This window comes from Mustela lutreola, chromosome 13, assembly GCF_030435805.1.
Source record: "Mustela lutreola isolate mMusLut2 chromosome 13, mMusLut2.pri, whole genome shotgun sequence".
Taxonomy (NCBI): domain Eukaryota; kingdom Metazoa; phylum Chordata; class Mammalia; order Carnivora; family Mustelidae; genus Mustela; species Mustela lutreola.
In genome coordinates this window covers 86,586,088-86,608,113 of record NC_081302.1, presented here as the reverse complement: position 1 = coordinate 86,608,113, position 22,026 = coordinate 86,586,088, and the positions used below count along the sequence as shown (strand labels likewise).

The 22,026-nt window shown below is 35.8% G+C and overlaps 1 protein-coding gene across 1 annotated transcript in view; it reads left to right on the top strand.

Annotated features, from left to right (window-relative positions):
- RNF17 (ring finger protein 17) overlaps positions 1–22,026 on the top strand; it is a 170,128-nt gene that overhangs the window by 69,505 nt on the left and 78,597 nt on the right. The window contains exons 16-19 of the mRNA XM_059144058.1: positions 8,185–8,338; positions 11,824–11,939; positions 12,902–13,022; positions 15,955–16,075. Coding sequence (XP_059000041.1) covers positions 8,185–8,338; positions 11,824–11,939; positions 12,902–13,022; positions 15,955–16,075 — 512 coding nt within the window. The remainder of the gene's footprint in view (positions 1–8,184; positions 8,339–11,823; positions 11,940–12,901; positions 13,023–15,954; positions 16,076–22,026) is intronic.

Here is a 22,026-nt window from a genome sequence, read left to right as displayed (position 1 = left end):
CCAATGTATAATGTCATTCTTTGTTTCTTGTAATATTATCTGACTTAAAGTCTTTTTATCCTAAGTCTAATAAGTCTAATTTAAAGTATAATTTAGCCATTCCAGCTCTCTGTTGGTTGCTGTTTGCTTGGAATACATTTTTCACTTTCAGCCTGTGTATGTTTTGAGATCTAAAGTGAGTATCTTATACACAGCATATTGTTGGGCCATTTAAAAAATCCATTCTTCCAATTGTACCTTTTAATTGGAGCTTTTAATCCATTTAAAGTACTATGAGGGCTGCCTGGGTAGCTCAGTCAGTTAGGCATCTGCTCAGGTCATGATACCTGGACCCTGGGATTGGCCTTATATCAGGCTGCTCCTTGCTCAGCAGGGAGCCTGTTTCTCCTTCCTCTGCCTGATGCTCCCCCTGCTTGTACTCTGTATCTCTCTCAAATGAATAAATCTTTTTAAAAAGTAAAATAAAAATAAAGTAGCTATTAATCATCAGGGCTTCCACCATTTTATTATTTTCTATGTATCTTATAGCTTTTTTGTCTCATTTCCTCTATTAATTCCCTCTTTTGTGTTTGTGTTTTTTTGTAATGTCATTTTTTAATATTTTTGAAAGACATTGTCATAAAAAATAACAAAATTTACCATCTAACAGTTTAAATTTTTGAATGTACAGTTCAGTAGTGTTAACTATATTCACATTGTTTTGCAGCAGATCTGTAGAACTTTTCATCTTGTAGAACTGAAACTTTACAGCTCTTGAACAGTCACTCTCCATTTTGCCCACCCCTAACTACTGACAACCATAATTCTATGAATTTCACTATTTTGATACTTCTTATAAATGGAATCATACAGTGTTTGTCTTTGTGTGGCTGGCTTACTTCATTAGTATAATGCCCTCAAGGTTCATTCATATCGTGCAAGAAGATTTCCTTCTTTAAGGTTATTATTCCATTGTATGTATATTTCAAATTTTATTAGTCCATTCATCCATCAGTGGATATTTGGTTTGCTTCTACCTCTTGACTGTTGGGAATAATGCTGCAGGGAACATGGGTGTGCAAATATTGTAGTTTCATCTTTTGATTACCTTATTTCCTTTTGTGTATATATAAATCTTTTTGTCATTACCATAGGGATTACATATATCCTAAAGTTGTAACAATTAATATAAATTTATATCAACTTTTAATTACACAAAAAAATCCTGTGAAACTTCATTCCCCTCTTACATTATTGATGTCACAAATTAATCTTTATACATTGTATGCTCAGTAACATAGATTTATAATTTTCTGCATTTATCTTTTAAATCCTGTAGAAATAGCTATTATCCTATAAAAATAAATAGAAATAGAAGTGGAGTTGGGGAGACTGGGTAGCTCAGTGGGTTAAAGCCTCTGCCTTTGGCTCAGGTCATGATCCCAGGGTCCTGGGATCAAGCCGCATCAGACTCTCTGCTCAGCAGGAAGCCTGCTTCTCCCCTTCTCTCTCTGCCTGCCTCTCTGCCTACTTATGATCTCTGTCAAATAAATAAGTAAAATCTTAAAAAATTTTTTAAAAAGATAAAGAAATAAAAGTAGAGTTACAAACCAAAATTAAAATAATACTGGCTTTCATATTTGTCCTTGTGTTTACCAGATCTTCATATCTTCATGTGACTATAAAGTTACACTCTATGATCCTTTTAGTTCTACTTTAAGGACTCCTTTTAGGGACAATGAACTCCCTCATCTCTTGTTTCTCTGTGAATGGCTTAATTTCTCCCTCATCTTTGAAGGATAGTTTTGATGGATCTGTAATTCTCAGTTGGTATGTTTTTTTTTTCAGCACTTTAAATATATTTCCCTGCTGTCTTCTGTCCTAAAATTTTCTTAGGAGAAATCAGCAAGTAATCTTGATAATCCCTCATACAGTACAAGTTGCTTCTCTTTTGCTGCTTTCAAGATTCTTCCTTTGTCTTTATTGTTTGATTATAATGTATTTGAATGTGTTTCTTTAGGTTTATCCTACTTAGGGTTTTGTTGAGTGTATTAGTCTAGAAGTCTAAAATCAAGATTTTGGCAGGGTTCATTCCTTCTGAGATCTTAGAGGTAAAACATATTCCATGTGTGTCCTCTAGATTTTGGTGGTATACGGTATGCTGGCAATCTTTACCATTTGTTGATGTCTGTTTCATCACCACAGTCTCTTCTGCTTTCCTACCTGGCATTTTATCTACTTGTTTATCTCATTTTTTAAATAAGGACACCAGTCAGTCCTGCCCAAGACTTTCTTTTACCTTAGTAACATCTGTAAACCCTAATTTCAAATAAGGTTATACTCTGAGATACTTTGTGGTTAGAACTCCAACATATGTTTTGGGAAGGACGCAGTTTGCAAAGCAGTCTATTCCTACTCTGTCAGAAATTCATGTACTGATGTAGTGAAAAGAAGGGCCATCTGTACCTCCATGTTTATAGCAGCAATGACCACGGTCACCAAACTGTGGAAAGAACCAAGATGCCCTTCAATGGACAGGAAGATGTGGTCCATATATACTATGGAGTATTATGCCTCCAACAAAAAGGATGATACCCAACTTTTGTAGCAACATGGACGGGACTGGAAGAGATTATGCTGAGTGAAATAAGTCAAGCAGAGAGAGTCAATTATCACATGGTTTCACTTATTTGTGGAGCATAACAAATAACATGGAGGACAAGGGGAGATGGAGAGGAGAAGGGAGTTGAGAGAAATTGGATGGGGAGATTAACCATGAGAGACTATGGACTCTGAAAAACAGTATGAGGGTTTTGAAGGGGTAGGGGATGGGAGGTTGGGGAACCAGGTGGTGGGTATTATAGAGGGCACGGATTGCATGGAGCACTGGGTGTGGTGCAAAAACAATGAATACTGTTACGCTGAAAAGAAATTTAAAAATTAAAAAAAATAAATAAAGCAATAGCAGCCAAAACTTCCTCATATTTCAATAAGGATATGATCCACGAATCAAGAAATTCAGTGAACTCCAAGTAATATAAAGCCAAGAAAATATACACAAAGACACATCTAACTAAACTACTGCAAGTCAAAAAGAAAATCTTGAAAGCATCAACAAAAACCAAATTCATCATGTACAAATGAATCTGAAAAATAATAATTTCTTAGAAGAAATTAACATCCCAAAAGATAATATAAGACTGTATTCAATGTATTAAGAGAAAAAACTGTCATGTTTGAATTCTGTATATAACAAAATGTTCTTTCAAAATAAGAGATAAATTTAGACATTCACAGATAAACAAAGGCAGAGGGAGCCCACTACCATAGACATGCCTTGTAATAAAAGGGGGCTAGATGATAATTCAAAGACGTACACAAATAAGTTCTTTAGTAATGATGTCTCTAATATCAACAGACATATTCATTATGCTAAATTCACTTGTACTTTAATTATGCTAAATTCACTGAAATTTAGAAAAAAAAAAGAAATTCATGTACTTCCCACATTCAAAATATATCCACCCCATTCCAATCATTACAGTATCACTTCTGAGTCCAAAATCTAATATATAAATATCATCAAATAAAAGTCTCACATCTCATAGTCTAATTCAAGTACAGGTTAAGACTTAGGTATCACTTAAGCTGGAGTAAAATTCTTCTCTATCTCTGAATATGTGAGACCAGACAAATCTAAAGCCTAAAAAATTCTATTAGATTCTTATGACTTGAGAATCTACTTCATTGGCTGGATGCTCCACCCTCCAATCCTACTAGGGTGGTAGTTTTGCCCCCACCACCTCACTTACTGGAATTGAGGTGTTGTCCTCATGCTCTGGAACCCAGAAGGCTGAACCTCCTGGAACAGAGGATGAGACTGTCCTTCCTCTCAGGCCTGTGCCCTCTGGGCTTCTAGTGGCATTGGCAGACAAGACAGCCCCTGAATCACCTTTGGAGTCATTATTCCTTTTTCTTGAAAGATAACACATGTACAGGGCTGATAGCCTGGTCAACTCACTTGCTGCCTATAACATCACACAAATCCCAACAGCCTTCCTTCTTCCTTCTCTGTCCCCTTAAGTTCAAGCTAGTAGTGTTTCTACTGAACTGACTGATTGGATCCACAAGTCACTTGCCCGTGATCTCTTTAGCAGTGTCTAGCCACATCTTTGCTGTCCTCTCTTAAGTATACATTCTCATTGTTTACAATATGGATAGACTGAGAATTTTTTAAATATTCCAAGTTCTGGTTTCTTTATGTCTCTTCTCATGTTTTTTCATAAACAACAAGGAGAAACCAAACTGCACATTCAACATTTTGCTTAGAGATCTCTTCAGCTAAATATTAATGTTCTACTTTCTGTCCACCAGAACACAATTCAACCAAGTTCTCTACCACTTTATATCAAGGATTTCCTTTCTTCCAGTTTCCAATAGCATGTTCCTCATTTCTGCCTGAGATCTCACCAGAAGCACCTTTAACATTCATATTTCTACCAGAATTCTTTTCAAGACAATCTGGACTTTTTCATTCACGTACTTCATAACCATTACCTAATTCCAAAGTCACACCCATATTTTAGGTATTTGTTACAGCAACACCCTACTTCTCAAAACCAAAATCTGTATTCATTTCCTAGGGCTGCAATAACAAAGTTACACAGATAAGGTGGCTTAAAGAACATAAATGTATAGTCCCATAGTTCTGGAATTTAGAAGTGTGAGATCAAGGTGTCAGTAGGGTATGTTCTTTCTTAGGGTTGTGAGTGATAAATTATTCCATTCTTTTATCCTACTTTCTGATGCTTATTTGGAAATTTTGGTGGCCTGTGATTTCTGCTGCATCACCTTAATCTCTGTCTTGATCTTCTCATGGATTCTCCTCTGTTTGCCTCTGTACCAAATCTTTCCCTTTTAATAACATCAGTCATATTGTATTAAGGCCTGTCCTGGGGCACCTGGGTGGCTCAGTGGGTTAAAGCCTCTGCCTTCTGCTAAGGTCATGATCCCAGGGTCCTGGGATCAAACCCCACATTGGGCTCTCTACTCGGCAGGGAGCCTGCTTCCCCCCACCCCCTGCCTGCCTCTCTGCCTATTTGTGATCTCTGTCAGATAAATATATAAAATCTTTAAAAAAAAAAAAAAAAGCCCTATCCTAATGACCTCATTTTAACTTGATTATCTGTTAATACTCTGTCTCCAAATAAGGTCACATTCTCATGTTGTGACTCCAACATATCCTGGAGGTACAAGTCAACCCATAACATTGATTCGTGTCCGTCATCAAATATGGGACGTTTTCAGCCATTATATCTTCAGATAATCTTTCTGCTCCTTTTTCCTTCTGGAATTCCCATAATGTATATATTAATATGTATAATGGTGCCCTTGGCCTCTGTTCAAGTCCCTTAGCCTCACTTCCCTTTACACTTTCCTTTCTTATGCTTGTTTCAGATATGCTGATCTTTTCTTATGATCCTTTCTTATGCTTGTTTCAGATATGCTGTTGAATCCCTCTGGTGTATTTTTCACTTCAGTTATTATACTTTTCAGCTCCAGAATTTGTTTGATTCCTTTTTATAATTTCTCTTTGTTGGTATTTTCATCTTGGTTCTTTATTATTTTCCTGGTTTCCTCTAGTTCTTTATCCATGTGTTCCTTTCTTCTTTGAACATATTTAAGACAGTTGTTCTGAAGTTTTTGTTTAGTATGTCCTTTAGCTGGGCTTCTTTGAGGGTGGTTTCTGTTTTGTTTTCATGAATGAGCCATGTTATCTTTTTTCTTTGTATTTCTTCTGATTTTTTGTTGAAAATTGGACATTTGACTATTAGAATGTGATAACTCTGAAAATAAGATTCCCCACTTCCCTGGGATTTGCTGGATTTTCTTATTGTTGAAGATTACAGTGGTTGGTTAGTTTTGAGACTATTTCAGACTATTTTTTCAAAGACTATTCCTTGCATGTGATCACTGAAGTCTCTATTCCTTTAGCATGTGACAGAGATTTATTTGAATGCCAGAAGCTTGATTGGGTGTTTGCTTGGTTGCTATAAACCTTTGACTTTTTCATAGTTCTGACAAAGTTCATAAGACTTTTCTCCCCTCCCCCTTCTTTTCCCCCATTGTTTCTATGGGGGAACCAGAGCTTAGAGCATCTTAGTCTACAATTTTGCTGATGTCACTCCTCTGTGCAAATTTTCACTGTTCATTTTGGATTGAAGAATATGAATAAAACCTACTTAGAAATAAAAGTTAAAAAAATTGAAGGTTTTTGAAGTAATTTAAATGAAATAAGAAAAGACAGATTCACAAAATTTCCATTTGCATTATAATATTTAGAAAAAAGGAAATCTTCATTTTTTGCTATTTGATATAGATTTTAAAATATTTTTTAACATTAAGAACTGGTATTTGGAGAGATAACGGACATTTATCCTTGGTGTTTTGAGATGATTTTTTTTTTTTTAGTGGGGGAACTATGTTTTAGATATTATAGGAACTTTAAGAACTTAAATAATGAAGTAACCTTATTAATAAGAGAAATCTCTAGTTTACTCAATGTAGTCATTTTATAAACCCTACTGAAATTACTGATTTAAAGAATGATCAATTCACTTTAAAATCATGAGATGGAAGGTTGATGGGAAACTGAACATTCATATAATGCCAAAGTATTATTAAATTAATTACATAACTGTACAATAGAGGGATCAGAATCATCACCCTACTCTGTAGGTGAACCTTAGCATATTATTACTGAATCAGTAATGTTATATCTTTTGGTATATTGCAACCTACATATACTTAAGATGTATTCTGGCATAAAAAGGCTTGAATCCACCAAACCTATAGATATAACTTCTGGCTTTGGGGAAATTTCAGGAGACAGACCTCACTTAATGGAGGAACAAGCTAAATAATAGTATGAGGATGTAACCACATAAATCCAAAAGATGGACCATTCTACAGAAAAATAGCAGGCTTTCTTCAGCAAGACCTACTCATTAAAAGAAAAAAAAAGGACTACACTAGATTCTAAAATATTTATTGAGATAACTAAATATAATATGTAGTCTTGAGTTTGATACTGGTTTGGGTCATTTAAGGATATCTAAACATGGCCAAAAAGTACTAATGGGAATACTCAAACAGAAAAGTGAGAATTGACAGAAAATGCAAATTATCACACTGTAATCAAATTGCATGTAAGATATCTTCTCACTTTTGTTTTTAAAAATATGGAAAGTTTGTGTGTGTATAAGAAAGGATTCTGGAACAACAAATGTTGGCAAAGATGTAGAGGAAGGGGAACCCTCTTACACTGTTGGTGGGAATGCAAACTGGTGCAGTCACTCTGGAAAACAGTATGGAGGTTCCTCAAGAAGTTGAAAATAGAGCTACCCTATGACCCAGCAATTGCCCTACTGGGTATTTACTCCGATTTACTTATAGCTATAGTGAAAAAAAGGGGCACATGCACCCCAATGTTCATAGCAGCAATCCACAGTAGCCAAACTGTAGAAGGAGATGAGGTATTCTTCAACAGACGAATAGATAAAGATGATGTGGCTCATATAAATATATATATATATATATAACGGACTTTAGAAAGGATGAATACCTACCATTTGCATCAACATGGATGGAAGTGGGGGATACTGTGCTAAGTGAAATAAGTCAAGCAGAGAAAGACCATTATCATATGATTTCACTCGTGACATAAGAAATAGCATATACGTTATATATATAAGAGGATCATGGGGAGGGGAGGGAAAACGGAGTGGGAAGAAATCAGGGAGACAAACTGAGAGACTCTTAACTATAGGATACAAACTGAGGGATGTGAAAAGGTAGGAGGGTAGTGAGGTGGGATAACTGGGTAATGGACATTAAGGAGGGCATGTGATGGGATGAGCACTAATGATATACTATATGTTGGCTAATGGAATTTAAATTTTTAAAAAGGGATCTAGAAGGATATACCCTTAAGATATCTGAAGAAATGTGATTTTTTAAAAAGTTTTGTTATGTCCATATTTGCTAATTTTATATATTGCTTCTATAATAAAATATTACAAATATAAATTACATAACGATTGATTTGTCTGATCCCAGTAATTTTATAAGCAGTACTTATAATACATGCAACATTTAAATTTTGTTTCTTTGAAACTATAGTGTTTTAATTCTTTTATTTCTTAGATAGAGAGCCTGGATTTTTTATTTTTACTAAAAACAATTGAGGAATTTTATAAAAGTGAAGATGGAGAAAATCTGGAAATCCTTTGTCCAGTTCAAGGTCAAGCCTGTGTAGCTAAATTTGAAGATGGAGTTTGGTACCGAGCAAAAGTTACTGGTAGGAAATTGCACACTATTTCTACAGGGAAATGTTATGCTTAAAAACTGAAACCATTTGAGTTGGTACAAATTAAATCATAGAAGTGATATTATTTGATCTTACCCATTTTGCTCAGTTATCTTTAAAAAGCTAGTGGTACCTCTGGGGCTAATAATACATTATATGTTAATTTTTTTAAAAAGAAATAAAATAAAATAAAATGGGAAAAAAAAACTAGTGATAATGTTGGGAGGTGACTCTCTAAGTCCTTAGATTTTTTTTTTTTTTTGACTTTTTATTTTATTTTATTTATCTTATTTTTTTTTTATTTTTTATTTTTTATAAACATATATTTTTTATATACATATATTTTTATCCCCAGGTCTGTGAATCACCAGGTTTACACACTTCACAGCACTCACCAAATCACATACCCTCCCCAATGTCCATAATCCCACCCCCTTCTCCCCAACCCCCTCCCCCCGGCAAAGTCCTTAGATTTTTATTTGACTAGCCCTTAACCTGTTTTTTTGTTGATGTTTCCTAATGTCTGCCTTATTTAAAAAGTTAAATGGTGCTAAACAACTTAGACTGTACTCCTCAAAGGCAAATATTTTAGGGTTGCTTGGCTGGCTCAGTTGGAAGAGCATGGAACTCTTAATCTCAGGATTGTGAGTTTGAGCCTCATGTGGGATGTAGAGATTACTTTAAAAATACTTCAAATTCTTTCAACTGTTTCTTTTGGTATTTATTTGTGATATTACTTCTAAATATGTAATACTTTGTTGATATTTTACTCTCAGAAAGTGTCTATTCTTATTAAGGCAGGTAGCAGTTTTAGATTTCTTTTAGCTCTTTTATCCCCTCCCCACCCTGTCACCATAGTTTATCACAATTTTAATTAATCTATATTCTGCATAAATATTTTCACTAAGTCATAAAAAATAATTTATTTCTATTTCAAGCTAATGCATCAATTTTTCACTTTATTTTCTTAAAATTTATGGCTACATTTTCCTAATTATTAAAAACAATTTTCCACATTTTTGACTTTGCAGGTAATGTTAGTTGGTTTTTGTTTTTTGTTTTTTCTAGTGGTGAAAACATCTTTTTTTTTTTTTTTTGAAGATTTTATTTATCTGACAGAGTGAGATCACAAGTAGACAGAGAGGCAGGCAGAGAGAGAGGAGGGAAGCCGGCTCCCTGCTGAGCAGAGAGGCTGATGTGGGGCTGGATCCCAGGACTCTGAGCCACCCAGGCGCCCCATGAAAATATCTTTCTATCATCTCCAGTTGGACTGCTAGTCCTCTAAGCTTATTACACTTTTGTTATTCAGAGAATTTATTTCATTTTGCAATATACTTTTTTTTTCTCCCTGTATTGGATCCCTTGTTTTATGGATCCCATGTTTACTTCTTCAGTTTATTCCCGTTTGGGGGGAGCATCATCTAATTGTTTCCTCAGAATAAATGGAAGTAAGTTTTGAGACCTCTCAGGGATGCTTGGGTGGCTTAGTGGATTAGGCAGCTGCCTTATGCTAAGGTCATGATCCTCAGGGTCTTGGGATCCAGTTACACACTGGATCCAACTTCTCCCTCTCCCTCTGCCTCTGCCTCCAGCTCCCCCTGCTTGTGCTCTCTCTCTCTCTCTCTCAAATAAATAAATAAAACCTTTAAAAAAAATTTTTTTTTGAGGCCTTTCATGTCTCCTGACCCTCTCTCATACTGATTCATAATTTTGGGGAAAAAAATGTTCTTTAAATTTTTTTCTCCTGTGTTCTCTTTATCTCTTGTCTTTAAATTTTATCTCCTGTCTTATCTCCTGTTCTTTCAATTTTATCTCCTGTTTTGTCTAAAACTATATCTCCATTCAGAGACTTGAGGAATAATAAGAATCCAATGGCACTAGTCAGTTAAGAATATCCTTCTAGCATGAGAATTCCGGAAGTGTGGAGGGATTCCCTCATCTTATTATTATACTTATAATAACATGTGTCTTCTCAATTACTCCAGATACCAGTTACCATAGGGCCTAAGTTGTTTGAAGTGTCCTCTTGAATACCAGTGTTGTTCCATATGCTTCCATTTCTGCAAAGGAGCAGAGAATGCCTGTATTTTTTCCATTTTTGAAATTATGTATATGGTACTACTCTTTAAATTTGAAAATGGTGGCAACCAGTTTAGTAGAATTATACATAGGTATGATAAGAGAGGCTAAAGTCAGCCATATATTTTGAGTGTTTTCAAAAAGGTCATTGTGATAGGTTTTCATTCAGACTTCTGTATGTTTAAACATTTTAGGGGATTCATTGGTATTCATATAGAGACTAGATTGACATGGAGGTCTGTCTTTGCTTATTGTTCACAATATTCCCCGAAATAATTTTTTTTTAAATTTCAGTTAGGTATCATCATATGAATGAATCTTTAGTTTGATTATTAAATCTTTTGCTTTAGTCACCTGTGTTGGCTAACAGTAAACATTTATTAAGTTCATGCTTACTATGGTGCTTTGCAAATTATTTTAAATAGGTGAATCCTCAAAAAAAATAAATCTTACAAGATTGGATTCTACTGGTATGCCCATTTTACGAATGAGATAGTGAGGCTTGGAGAGAAAAAGGAACTTGCTCGGACTAATATTTTAGAAAGAGTAATTAGCTTGACAGACAGAGATCACAAGTAGGCAGAGAGGCAGGCAGAGAGAGAGGAGGAAGCAGGCTCCCTGCTGAGCAGAGAGCCCCGATGTGGGGCTCCATCCCAAAACCCTGAGATCATGACCTGAGCAGAAGGCAGAGGCTTAATCCTCCGAGCCACCCTGGTGCCCCTAATCTAGTCAGTCTTAATGCCTAGGGGTTTTTGTTTTGTTTTTGTTTTTTTTATTTTTTATTTTTTATAAACATATAATATATTTTTATCCCCCCAGGGTACAAGTATGTGAATCGCCAGGTTTACACACTTCACAGCACTCACCAAAGCACATACCCTCCCCAAAGTCCATAACCCCACCCCCCTTCTCCCAGCCCTCCTCCCTCCAGCAACCTCAGTTTGTTTTGTGAGATTAAGAGTCACTTATGGTTTGTCTCCCTCCTGATCCCATCTTGTTTCATTTATTCTTCTCCTACCTCCTTAACCCCCCATGTTGCATCTCCACTTCCTCATATCAAGGAGATCATATGATAGTGGCCTTTCTCTGCTTGACTTAATGCCTAGTTTTAACTTTTAGGCCACACACCTAGCATTTGATAGCTGTGTTGTTATCCTGGTTTTGATTGTCCTCTGGATATCTTAAAATTGTTACTTTCTCAAGTCTGAACGACTGCATTATGGTTGATTCTTTTTTTAGGTCCACATATTAGAAATTTTTTATATTTAAAAAAGTATTAGGTTTATATGTTGATCATAAAAGTATTCTAACGTAATTGACTGTCCCGTCTAAATTTTGCTAGATAATTCTCTGTTTTCTTTCCAAGTTTATGATTTCTAATTTAATAACTTTTAAAGGATTGCCTGGACATCGTGAAGTTGAAGTTAAATATGTGGACTTTGGTAATACTGCAAAAATAACACTTAAAGAAATGCGTAAAATAAAAGATGAGTTTCTAAATCCCCCAGAGAAGGTAATCTACTTATTATGAGTCATAGGGTCAGAATATTAACACAATTGTGACAGTATTTTTAGAAATCATTTTTATCATAGAAGTGCTCTGTTAACTAACATTTTTGTCTGTAAATAATTTGATACATGGAATATAGAAAAGAGTTGCTGTCATTACTGTAATTTCCTATATAGCAGCCATAAGTTGTTAAGATGTATGTATATCATAACAAATAAGCATTAATTATAAATGTATATCTGTTTGTATGTTTGTGTCTTCATAACTTTTTACTGGTCTCCAGATCTCAAATGTTATTTTGAAAACCTGTATAATGTGGTAGGAAGGTGATAGATTTTGTGTGAAAATCTCATCATAGAAGTATTTTTACTGCAATTCCATTTATGTTTAAGTATATATAACACGTCCAAGAGAAAGAGAAGTCTGGAAAAATAAGTAAAAATTATCTTTCTCTTGGAATCTTATTCCTCAGAGATAAAGAAAGTTAATGGGGCTTATTTTCTAACTCACTTTACACTTAGGCATTTGAATTATTGTTAAACAATATTTTTCATTTTAAAAATGGGTAAACTAGGAAAAACTTGAAAATATAAATAAAAAGGACTCATTCAGAACTATTCAATGTTTTTATAAATACAATTCTAATTCAAAGATGTGTCTTCTATTTAACAATTATAGGATTAGAAAAATAGTCCTGTAACCTGCTTTTCTCATTTAACAGTATATAATGAGTATCTGTAATTTTTTCAGTAGATGCTTGTTATATTGGTATCTGAATGTGCAATAATTCTACCAAATGATTTGTTGACTCCAGTTATTGCCATTTATAAAATATTTTATAGATACCTTTTGCACATTTATTTTCAGATTATATATTCAGTGTTTTTTGTACACATATAAAACTTTAATTCTAAAATAACTAGAAATTTCACCTTTTCTTAATGGTGCAATTTTGTTTGACACAGGCAATTAAATGTAAACTGGCCTATATTGAACCATGTGTAAAGACAATGCAGTGGTCCAAAAAAGCTAAGGAAAAATTTGAAGAAAAAACTCAAGATAAATTTATGACATGTTCAGTCATCAGTAAGCTATTCCGTTTTTATTTGTTGCTATGTAATTATATGTAATTTTAAATAAGGATAACATAATACATTTGCTTGATATAAGCTAAATTCAGTGTGTCATCAATGAGACTAGTAAGAGAGAACATTTATTGAGAATTGTGTATAGTGGATATAGTTGCAGGCTGTAGAGTATAAAATCAGTACAAGGCAAAAATTGCCATTAAAGATCAAGTTATGCTAGGGGTGCCTGGATGGCTCACTTGGTGGAGAGTGGGACTCTTGATCTTTGAGTTGTAGGTTCAAGCCCCACATTGGGTGTAGAGATTACTTAAAAATAAAATCTTAAAAAAAAAATCAGTCATCCTAGATATGGCCTCTTGAACGCCCTAAAGCCAGGAATTAACTTCTCTTATTTCGTTTACATTTCTGCAGTGGTTCTTTCCTCATTTTGGCATGATGAATGTTAAAGTTTAATGTGCAGGAAAGTGAGAGGAGGTGGGACACAATTGTTAAATAGTTTTCATTTTTTTTTTTCATTTTACTTAAGTGAATTCAACTGTAGCCTCTCTCCATATTTTAAAAAAAAGTCATTTCTTTTTTTTCTTTATTTTTTTTAAATCTGTTTTTTTTTATTTTTTATAAACATATATTTCTTTTTTGGACTAGTTTGGGCCTAAGATATAGGCTGACCACTAGCTCACAATTTCGTAACCCAGCACGTTCTGAAAATGAAAAGTTGACTAGCAAAACCTGATTTGAAGTGACATGAAGATATATTTAGTCTTTATCTCCTTTATAGTGAATATTCATATATTCCATTTCAGGATAGTAATGTATGTTTGTAGGCTGCTGCCTTGGAATCTTGCTGGGGGTATTATAAAATAGGCAGTATATATTTTATGTAGCTTTTCTCAAGTTGAAGTTCTAAAACCTGTCTGACCCCAAGGGGTTTGGATGCAGGGGTTGGGGGGTGGTGGAAGTCTATTATTTTTCTGGCTTAGTTGGTCTTAATAAGTGCTAGTGCAGGACACACAAGATTACTATATCTATTTATTCACTTTTGTCATACTACCATTAAATGAACCCAATCACCAGAAGAGGGTTAGCCTCTGTTACAATAAGGAGACTAAAGCTTAGCGATCAGCAGTTCAAAGTTACATAACTGGGAACTGATGATATATCAGTGATAATTTATCCACATTGTTGATATGAGAAATTGTTCTGAAGAAATGGTTTGTTTAAATAAGAATGTGGCTACAGATATTGCATCCTTAGCCAATAACATTTTTATATCTGGCTTCTCTGATGCGAGCAGTAAATTAAGGGCTTCTTAGTCCTTGAGTAATCTCCACTGATTTTTGATTCCTTCTTTTTCTTACTCATTTAATTATCTGTTATACCAATAACATCCAAACACTAGTCATAACATAGTTATTACGCTAGATAATTTTATTTGAACAGGGCCTTCTGGCACTCCTTAAATCTAAAATATCTTACCCCATTAACCTGCACAATGATGAGATTGACAGTTAAAGACATTAATAATAGATGATAAGGGGAGCATTGTTACCTTATAAAGCAAGGGATATTTAAATTTTTTTTAAGATTTTATTTATTTATTTATTTGACAGAGAGAGAAAGAGCACACAAGCGGGGGGCGCAGCAGGCAGAGGGAGAAGGAGAAGCAGGCTCCCTGCAGAGCAGGGGGAGCCTGATGTAGGACTTGAACCCAGGACCCTGGGATCATGACCTGAGCCGAAGGCAGCTGCGCAACCAACTGAGCCACCCAGGCGCCCTGGGATATTTAAATTTTAATTAGCAGAGCAGGGAAGTTGGTAAAGGTACAGAACATATGGAAAGTTGGCCCTGTTGCAATAAAGAACTCTATGTATGGGAAATATGAAGACAAAGAACTAATGGGACCACAAGACATGGAAAGTAAGAAGATGAAAATTAATTGAGGCTTGGCATTGCTTAGCCTTTTATTTTAGATGATATATCAGATCTTTTGAAAAGTAGTCAGGAATCATTTTTAGGCTCTTGAGAAAGGTTACCTAATATGTATTTTTATGACTAGATAATAAAGTATGTTGTGGTAATACTTTGTGTTATTTGGAATCATCTTTTTTTTTTTTTAATCATCATTCTGACCGGCAGCTACCAGCTGCTGTTGTGTAGGTGTAAGCATAACCTGTATTGAAGTGTGTGTTCAGTGTATACTTTAGTACACTGAAGTATGTGTTTCCTAAAGAAATTACTCTATTGTTTATTCAAATACATATTAGGCAGGTTCTCTGTGCTAAGTACCATAGGTAAGTAAACAGGCATACGAGATGTAAACTTTATCCATAGTTAAACTCCCAGTTTAGTTTAAGAAATAGATCTAAATAGATCTATGTGTTTAAGTAACCATTATGTATTCTAAAATTAAAAATTAGATTGTCCTAAAAATACGGGAAAATATCCCGATTTCAGTCTCTAATTGAGGATTCTAGATTTTTTTTTCTCATTGTAAACTTTGTGCCATTCTTTTAAAAGCTGTAAACCTTTGTGGACAATCTCTAGCCTGAATTTCATTCTTTTGTACTCTGGAACTTGGGCGAACACAGTAAAATAGTTTAAAAACACACCAGAACATTTCTTCAATGAATATATATCAATTTATATTTTTCTGAATTTAAAAGCTTTAAACTGTTTTTGATCTGTTATAGAACGATACACAATCTAAAATGAAAATTTTATTAATTTGCATATGCTGCAGATAACATGGACGATTGTTTTGTTGGCAAAATGCTGCTTATCCCCCTGTAGAGACACTTTGGTATTATTCAGCAAAAAAACCCACATCTATGCAAAATGTAATTGTTTATAGCTTTTTAAAAAATTGCTTCATTTAGTATGTTTTGCAACATATTTATTTCTTTCCCCAAACTCATCTTAATGTTTTACAGAAATTCTGGAAGATAATGTGCTCTTGGTTGAGCTTTTCGATTCTCTTGGTGCTCCTGGAATGACTCCTACTAGTATAAATGACCAGCTAGTCAAAGAGGGCCTAGCATCTTACGAAGTAGGGTAAGTAGACCTGTAAATGTTTGTTAGTTCATACATAACATTTTATTCTCAAGAAGGAAAACTGGCATACCTTTCCCATTAGGATATCTGCTTAGGCTGTAGCTTTGGGAGGTTTCCCCCATTCTTGAAAAATAGTAGGAAAAATAACTGGAGTCATTAGCCTAATGGGGAGTAGCGTGGCTTTCCCCTAAGGGACTCTGAAACCAAGAGAATGGCTTATAGGGATTGAAGATACTTCTAAGAAAAGGAAAATGCATCTTATTTCTAGGTGGAACATCTGCTTTGGCAGCCATTTGTGGCTATTTGAAAAGATAATTAGGAAGAGAAATGGCAGGATAGGGTAGTTAGTGGTAGGGTTAGCCCACATTCCCACTTGGAGAAATGTTCAAGGGGATACTTTGAACAAGATCCAGATTTGAGCCATTGTGCCTAGTACAGACCAGTGGTTGAGCAGCCCTGAAGCAAAAGGACAGGGGTTAGTGAGGAGGGGTGGTAGGGTTAGGAGTCAAGACAAAACAATTATTTCACAATACTGACTTATGCAGTAGGGTGGTCCCTGAAAGGTGTTTTGAAGAATTCCCACATATCACTCTCAAGAAAGCAAATATTTGATAACACTCACACATAATGTCTGTTGGGGTAAGCCAGAGAAGCAGAAACCTGCGGTCATGTGCTCAGTATGTAGTCTTGCCTTCCTTCCCTGCCCTAACACTGGGAGATTGGAAGCTGGAGTGGGCCTGCCCTTTTTCCACTGTAAGCCTTAAGTAAGGGGAGAGAGAAATGAGAGGAAGTTTTTAAATGTATTGGACTGAGCAGCATCTGGGTGGCTCAGTTGGTTAAGCGTATGACTTGATTTCAGCTGTTTGTGATCTCAGGATTGTGAGATAGAGCCCCACTTGGGCTCTGTGATGGGCATGGAGCCTGCTTAAGAGACTCTCTCCTACTTCCCCCACCCTGCCCTCTCTCGCTTCCTCTCAAAAAATATTATTTCTCTTTTATAAAAAAAAGTTAGGCTTATTGAGGTGAAACATACAATAAAATTCACCTTTTGCATATACAGTCATATAACCATTATCACACTCAAAATACAGAATATTTCTATCATAATAAAAAGTTCCTTGTGCACCTTTGTAGTTCTTTCTCTTCCTCCACACCCAAACCTTGGCAATTACTAATCTAATTTGTTTCTATAATTTTTACTTTTCCATAACTTCTTATAAATGGAGTCATAGTGTATTTGCCTTCTGTGTCTAGCATCTTTCATTTAGCTTAATGCTTCTGAGACTCATCCATGTTGTTGCATGTGTCAGTTTTTTTTTTAATTTTTTATTTTTTATAAACATATATTTTTATCCCCAGGGGTACAGGTCTGTGAATCACCAGGTTTACACACTTCACAGCACTCACCAAATCACATACCCTCCCCAATGTCCATAATCCCACCCCCTTCTCCCAAACCCCCTCCCCCCGGCAACCCTCAGTTTGTTTTGTGAGATTAAGAGTCACTTATGGTTTGTCTCCCTCCTGATCCCATCTTGTTTCATTTATTCTTCTTCTACCCACTTAAGCCTCCATGTTGCATCACCACTTCCTCATATCAGGGAGATCATATGATAGTTGTCTTTCTCTGCTTGACTTATTTCGCTAAGCATGATACGCTCTAGTTCCATCCATGTTGTTGCAAATGGCAAGATTTCATTTCTTTTGATGGCTGCATAGTATTCCATTGTGTATATATACCACATCTTCTTGATCCATTCATCTGTTGATGGACATCTAGGTTCTTTCCATAGTTTGGCTATTGTGGACATTGCTGCTATAAACATTCGGGTGCATGTGCCCCTTTGGATCACTACATTTGTATCTTTAGGGTAAATACCCAATAGTGCAATTGCTGGGTCATAGGGCAGTTCTATTTTCAACATTTTGAGGAACCTCCATGCTGTTTTCCAGAGTGGCTGCACCAGCTTACATTCCCACCAACAGTGTAGGAGGGTTCCCCTTTCTCCGCATCCTCGCCAGCATCTGTCATTTCCTGACTTGTTGATTTTAGCCATTCTGACTGGTGTGAGGTGATATCTCATTGTGGTTTTGATTTGTATTTCCCTGATGCCAAGTGACATGGAGCACTTTTTCATGTGTCTGTTGGCCATCTGGATGTCTTCTTTGCAGAAATGTCTGTTCATGTCCTCTGCCCATTTCTTGATTGGATTATTTGTTCTTTGGGTGTTGAGTTTGCTAAGTTCTTTATAGATTCTGGACACTAGTCCTTTATCTGATATGTCGTTTGCAAATATCTTCTCCCATTCTGTCAGTTGTCTTTTGATTTTGTTAACTGTTTCCGTTGCTGTGCAAAAGCTTTTGATCTTGATGAAATCCCAGTAGTTCATTTTTTCCCTTGCTTCCCTTGCCTTTTGCGTTGTTCCTAGGAAGATGTTGCTGCGGCCGAGGTCGAAGAGGTTGCTGCCCGTGTTCTCCTCAAGGATTTTGATGGATTCCTTTCGTACATTGAGGTCCTTCATCCATTTTGAGTCTATTTTTGTGTGTGGTGTAAGGAAATGGTCCAATTTCATTTTTCTGCATGTGGCTGTCCAATTTTCCCAGCAGCATTTATTGAAAAGGCTGTCTTTTTTCCATTGGACATTCTTTCCTGCTTTGTCAAAGATTAGTTGACCATAGAGTTGAGGGTCTATTTCTGGGCTCTCTATTCTGTTCCATTGATCTATGTGTCTGTTTTTGTGCCAGTACCATGCTGTCTTGATGATGACAGCTTTGTAATAGAGCTTGAAGTCCGGAATTGTGATGCCACCAACGTTGGCTTTCTTTTTTAATATCCCTTTGGCTATTCGAGGTCTTTTCTGGTTCCATATAAATTTTAGCATTATTTGTTCCATTTCTTTGAAAAAGATGGATGGTACTTTGATAGGAATTGCATTAAATGTGTAGATTGCTTTAGGTAGCATAGACATTTTCACAATATTTATTCTTCCAATCCAGGAGCATGGAACATTTTTCCATTTCTTTGTGTCTTCCTCAATTTCTTTCATGAGTACTTTATAGTTTTCTGAGTATAGATTCTGTGTCTCTTTGGTTAGGTTTATTCCTAGGTATCTTATGGTTTTGGATGCAATTGTAAATGGGATTGACTCCTTAATATCTCTTTCTTCTGTCTTGCTCTTGGTGTAGAGAAATGCAACTGATTTCTGTGCATTGATTTTATATCCTGACATTTTACTGAATTCCTGTATAAGTTCTAGCAGTTTTGGAGTGGAGTCTTTTGGGTTTTCCACATATAGTATCATATCATCTGCGAAGAGTGATAATTTGACTTCTTCTTTGCCGATTTGGATGCCTTTAATTTCCTTTTGTTGTCTGATTGCTGAGGCTAGGACCTCTAGTATGATGTTGAATAGCAGTGGTGATAATGGACATCCCTGCCGTGTTCCTGACCTTAGCGGAAAAGCTTTCAGTTTTTCTCCATTGAGAATGATATTTGCGATGGGTTTTTCATAGATGGCTTTGATGATATTGAGGTATGTGCCCTCTATCCCTACACTTTGAAGAGTTTTGATCAGGAAGGGATGTTGTACTTTGTCAAATGCTTTTTCAGCATCTATTGAGAGTATCATATGGTTCTTGTTCTTTCTTTTATTGATGTGTTGTATCACATTGACTGATTTGTGGATGTTGAACCAACCTTGCAGCCCTGAAATAAATCCCACTTGGTCGTGGTGAATAATCTTTTTAATGTACTGTTGAATCCTATTGGCTAGTATTTTGTTGAGTATTTTCGCATCTGTGTTCATCAAGGATATTGGTCTATAGCTCTCTTTTTTGGTGGGATCCTTGTCTGGTTTGGGGATCAAGGTGATGCTGGCCTCATAAAATGACTTTGGAAGTTTTCCTTCCATTTCTATTTTTTGGAACAGTTTCAGGAGAATAGGAATTAGTTCTTCTTTAAATGTTTGGTAGAATTCCCCTGGGAAGCCGTCTGGCCCTGGGCTTTTGTTTGTTTGGAGATTTTTAATGACTGTTTCAATCTCCTTACTGGTTATGGGTCTGTTCAGGCTTTCTCTTTCTTGCTGGTTCAGTTGTGGTAGTTTGTATGTTTCTAGGAATGCATCCATTTCTTCCAGATTGTCAAATTTGTTGGCGTAGAGTTGCTCATAGTATGTTCTTATACTAGTTTGTATTTCTTTGGTGTTAGTTGTGATCTCTCCTCTTTCATTCATGATTTTATTTATTTGGGTCCTTTCTCTTTTCTTTTTGATAAGTCGGGCCAGGGGTTTATCAATTTTATTAATTCTTTCAAAGAACCAGCTCCTAGTTTCGTTGATTTGTTCTATTGTTTTTTTGGTTTCTATTTCATTGATTTCTGCTCTGATCTTTATGATTTCTCTTCTCCTGCTGGGCTTAGGGTTTCTTTCTTGTTCTTTCTCCAGTTCCTTTAGGTGTAGGGTTAGGTTGTGTACCTGAGACCTTTCTTGTTTCTTGAGAAAGGCTTGTACCGCTATATATTTTCCTCTCAGGACTGCCTTTGTTGTGTCCCACAGATTTTGAACTGTTGTATTTTCATTATCATTTGTTTCCATGATTTTTTTCAATTCTTCTTTAATTTCCCGGTTGACCCATTCATTCTTTAGAAGGATGTTGTTTAGTCTCCATGTATTTGGGTTCTTTTCAAACTTCCTTTTGTGGTTGAGTTCTAGCTTTAGAGCATTGTGGTCTGAAAATATGCAGGGAATGATCCCAATCTTTTGATATCGGTTGAGTCCTGATTTAGGACCGAGGATGTGATCTATTCTGGAGAATGTTCCATGTGCACTAGAGAAGAATGTGTATTCTGTTGCTTTGGGATGAAATATTCTGAATATATCTGTGATGTCCATCTGGTCCAGTGTGTCGTTTAAGGCCTTTATTTCCTTGCTGATCTTTTGCTTGGATGACCTGTCCATTTCAGTGAGGGGAGTGTTAAAGTCCCCTACTATTATTGTATTATTGTTGATGTGTTTCTTTGATTTTGTTATTAATTGGTTTATATAGTTGGCTGCTCCCACATTGGGGGCATAGATATTTAAAATTGTTAAATCTTCTTGTTGGACAGACCCTTTGAGTATGATATAGTGTCCTTCCTCATCTCTTATTATAGTCTTTGGCTTAAAATCTAATTGATCTGATATAAGGATTGCCACTCCTGCTTTCTTCTGATGTCCATTAGCATGGTAAATTCTTTTCCACCCCCTCACTTTAAATCTGGAGGTGTCTTCGGGCTTAAAATGTGTTTCTTGGAGGCAACATATAGATGGGTTTTGTTTTTTTATCCATTCTGATACCCTGTGTCTTTTGACAGGGGCATTTAGCCCATTAACATTCAGGGTAACTACTGAGAGATATGAATTTAGTGCCATTGTATTGCCTGTAAGGTGACTGTTACTGTATATGGTCTCTGTTCCTTTCTGATATACCACTTGTAGGCTCTCTCTTTGCTTAGAGGACCCCTTTCAAGATTTCCTGTAGAGCTGGTTTGGTATTTGCAAATTCTTTCAGTTGTTGTTTGTCCTGGAAGCTTTTAATCTCTCCTTCTATTTTCAATGATAGCCTAGCTGGATATAGTATTCTTGGCTGCATGTTTTTCTCGTTTAGTGCTCTGAAAATATCATGCCAGCTCTTTCTGGCCTGCCAGGTCTCTGTGGATAAGTCAGCTGCCAATCTAATATTTTTACCATTGTATGTTACAGACTTCTTTTCCCGGGCTGCTTTCAGGATTTTCTCTTTGTCATTGAGACTTGTAAATTTTACTATTAGGTGACGGGGTGTGGGCCTATTCTTATTGATTTTGAGGGGCGTTCTCTGCACCTCCTGAATTTTGATGCTCATTCCCTTTGCCACATTGGGGAAATTCTCCCCAATAATTCTCTCCAGTATACCTTCTGCTCCCCTCTCTCTCTCTT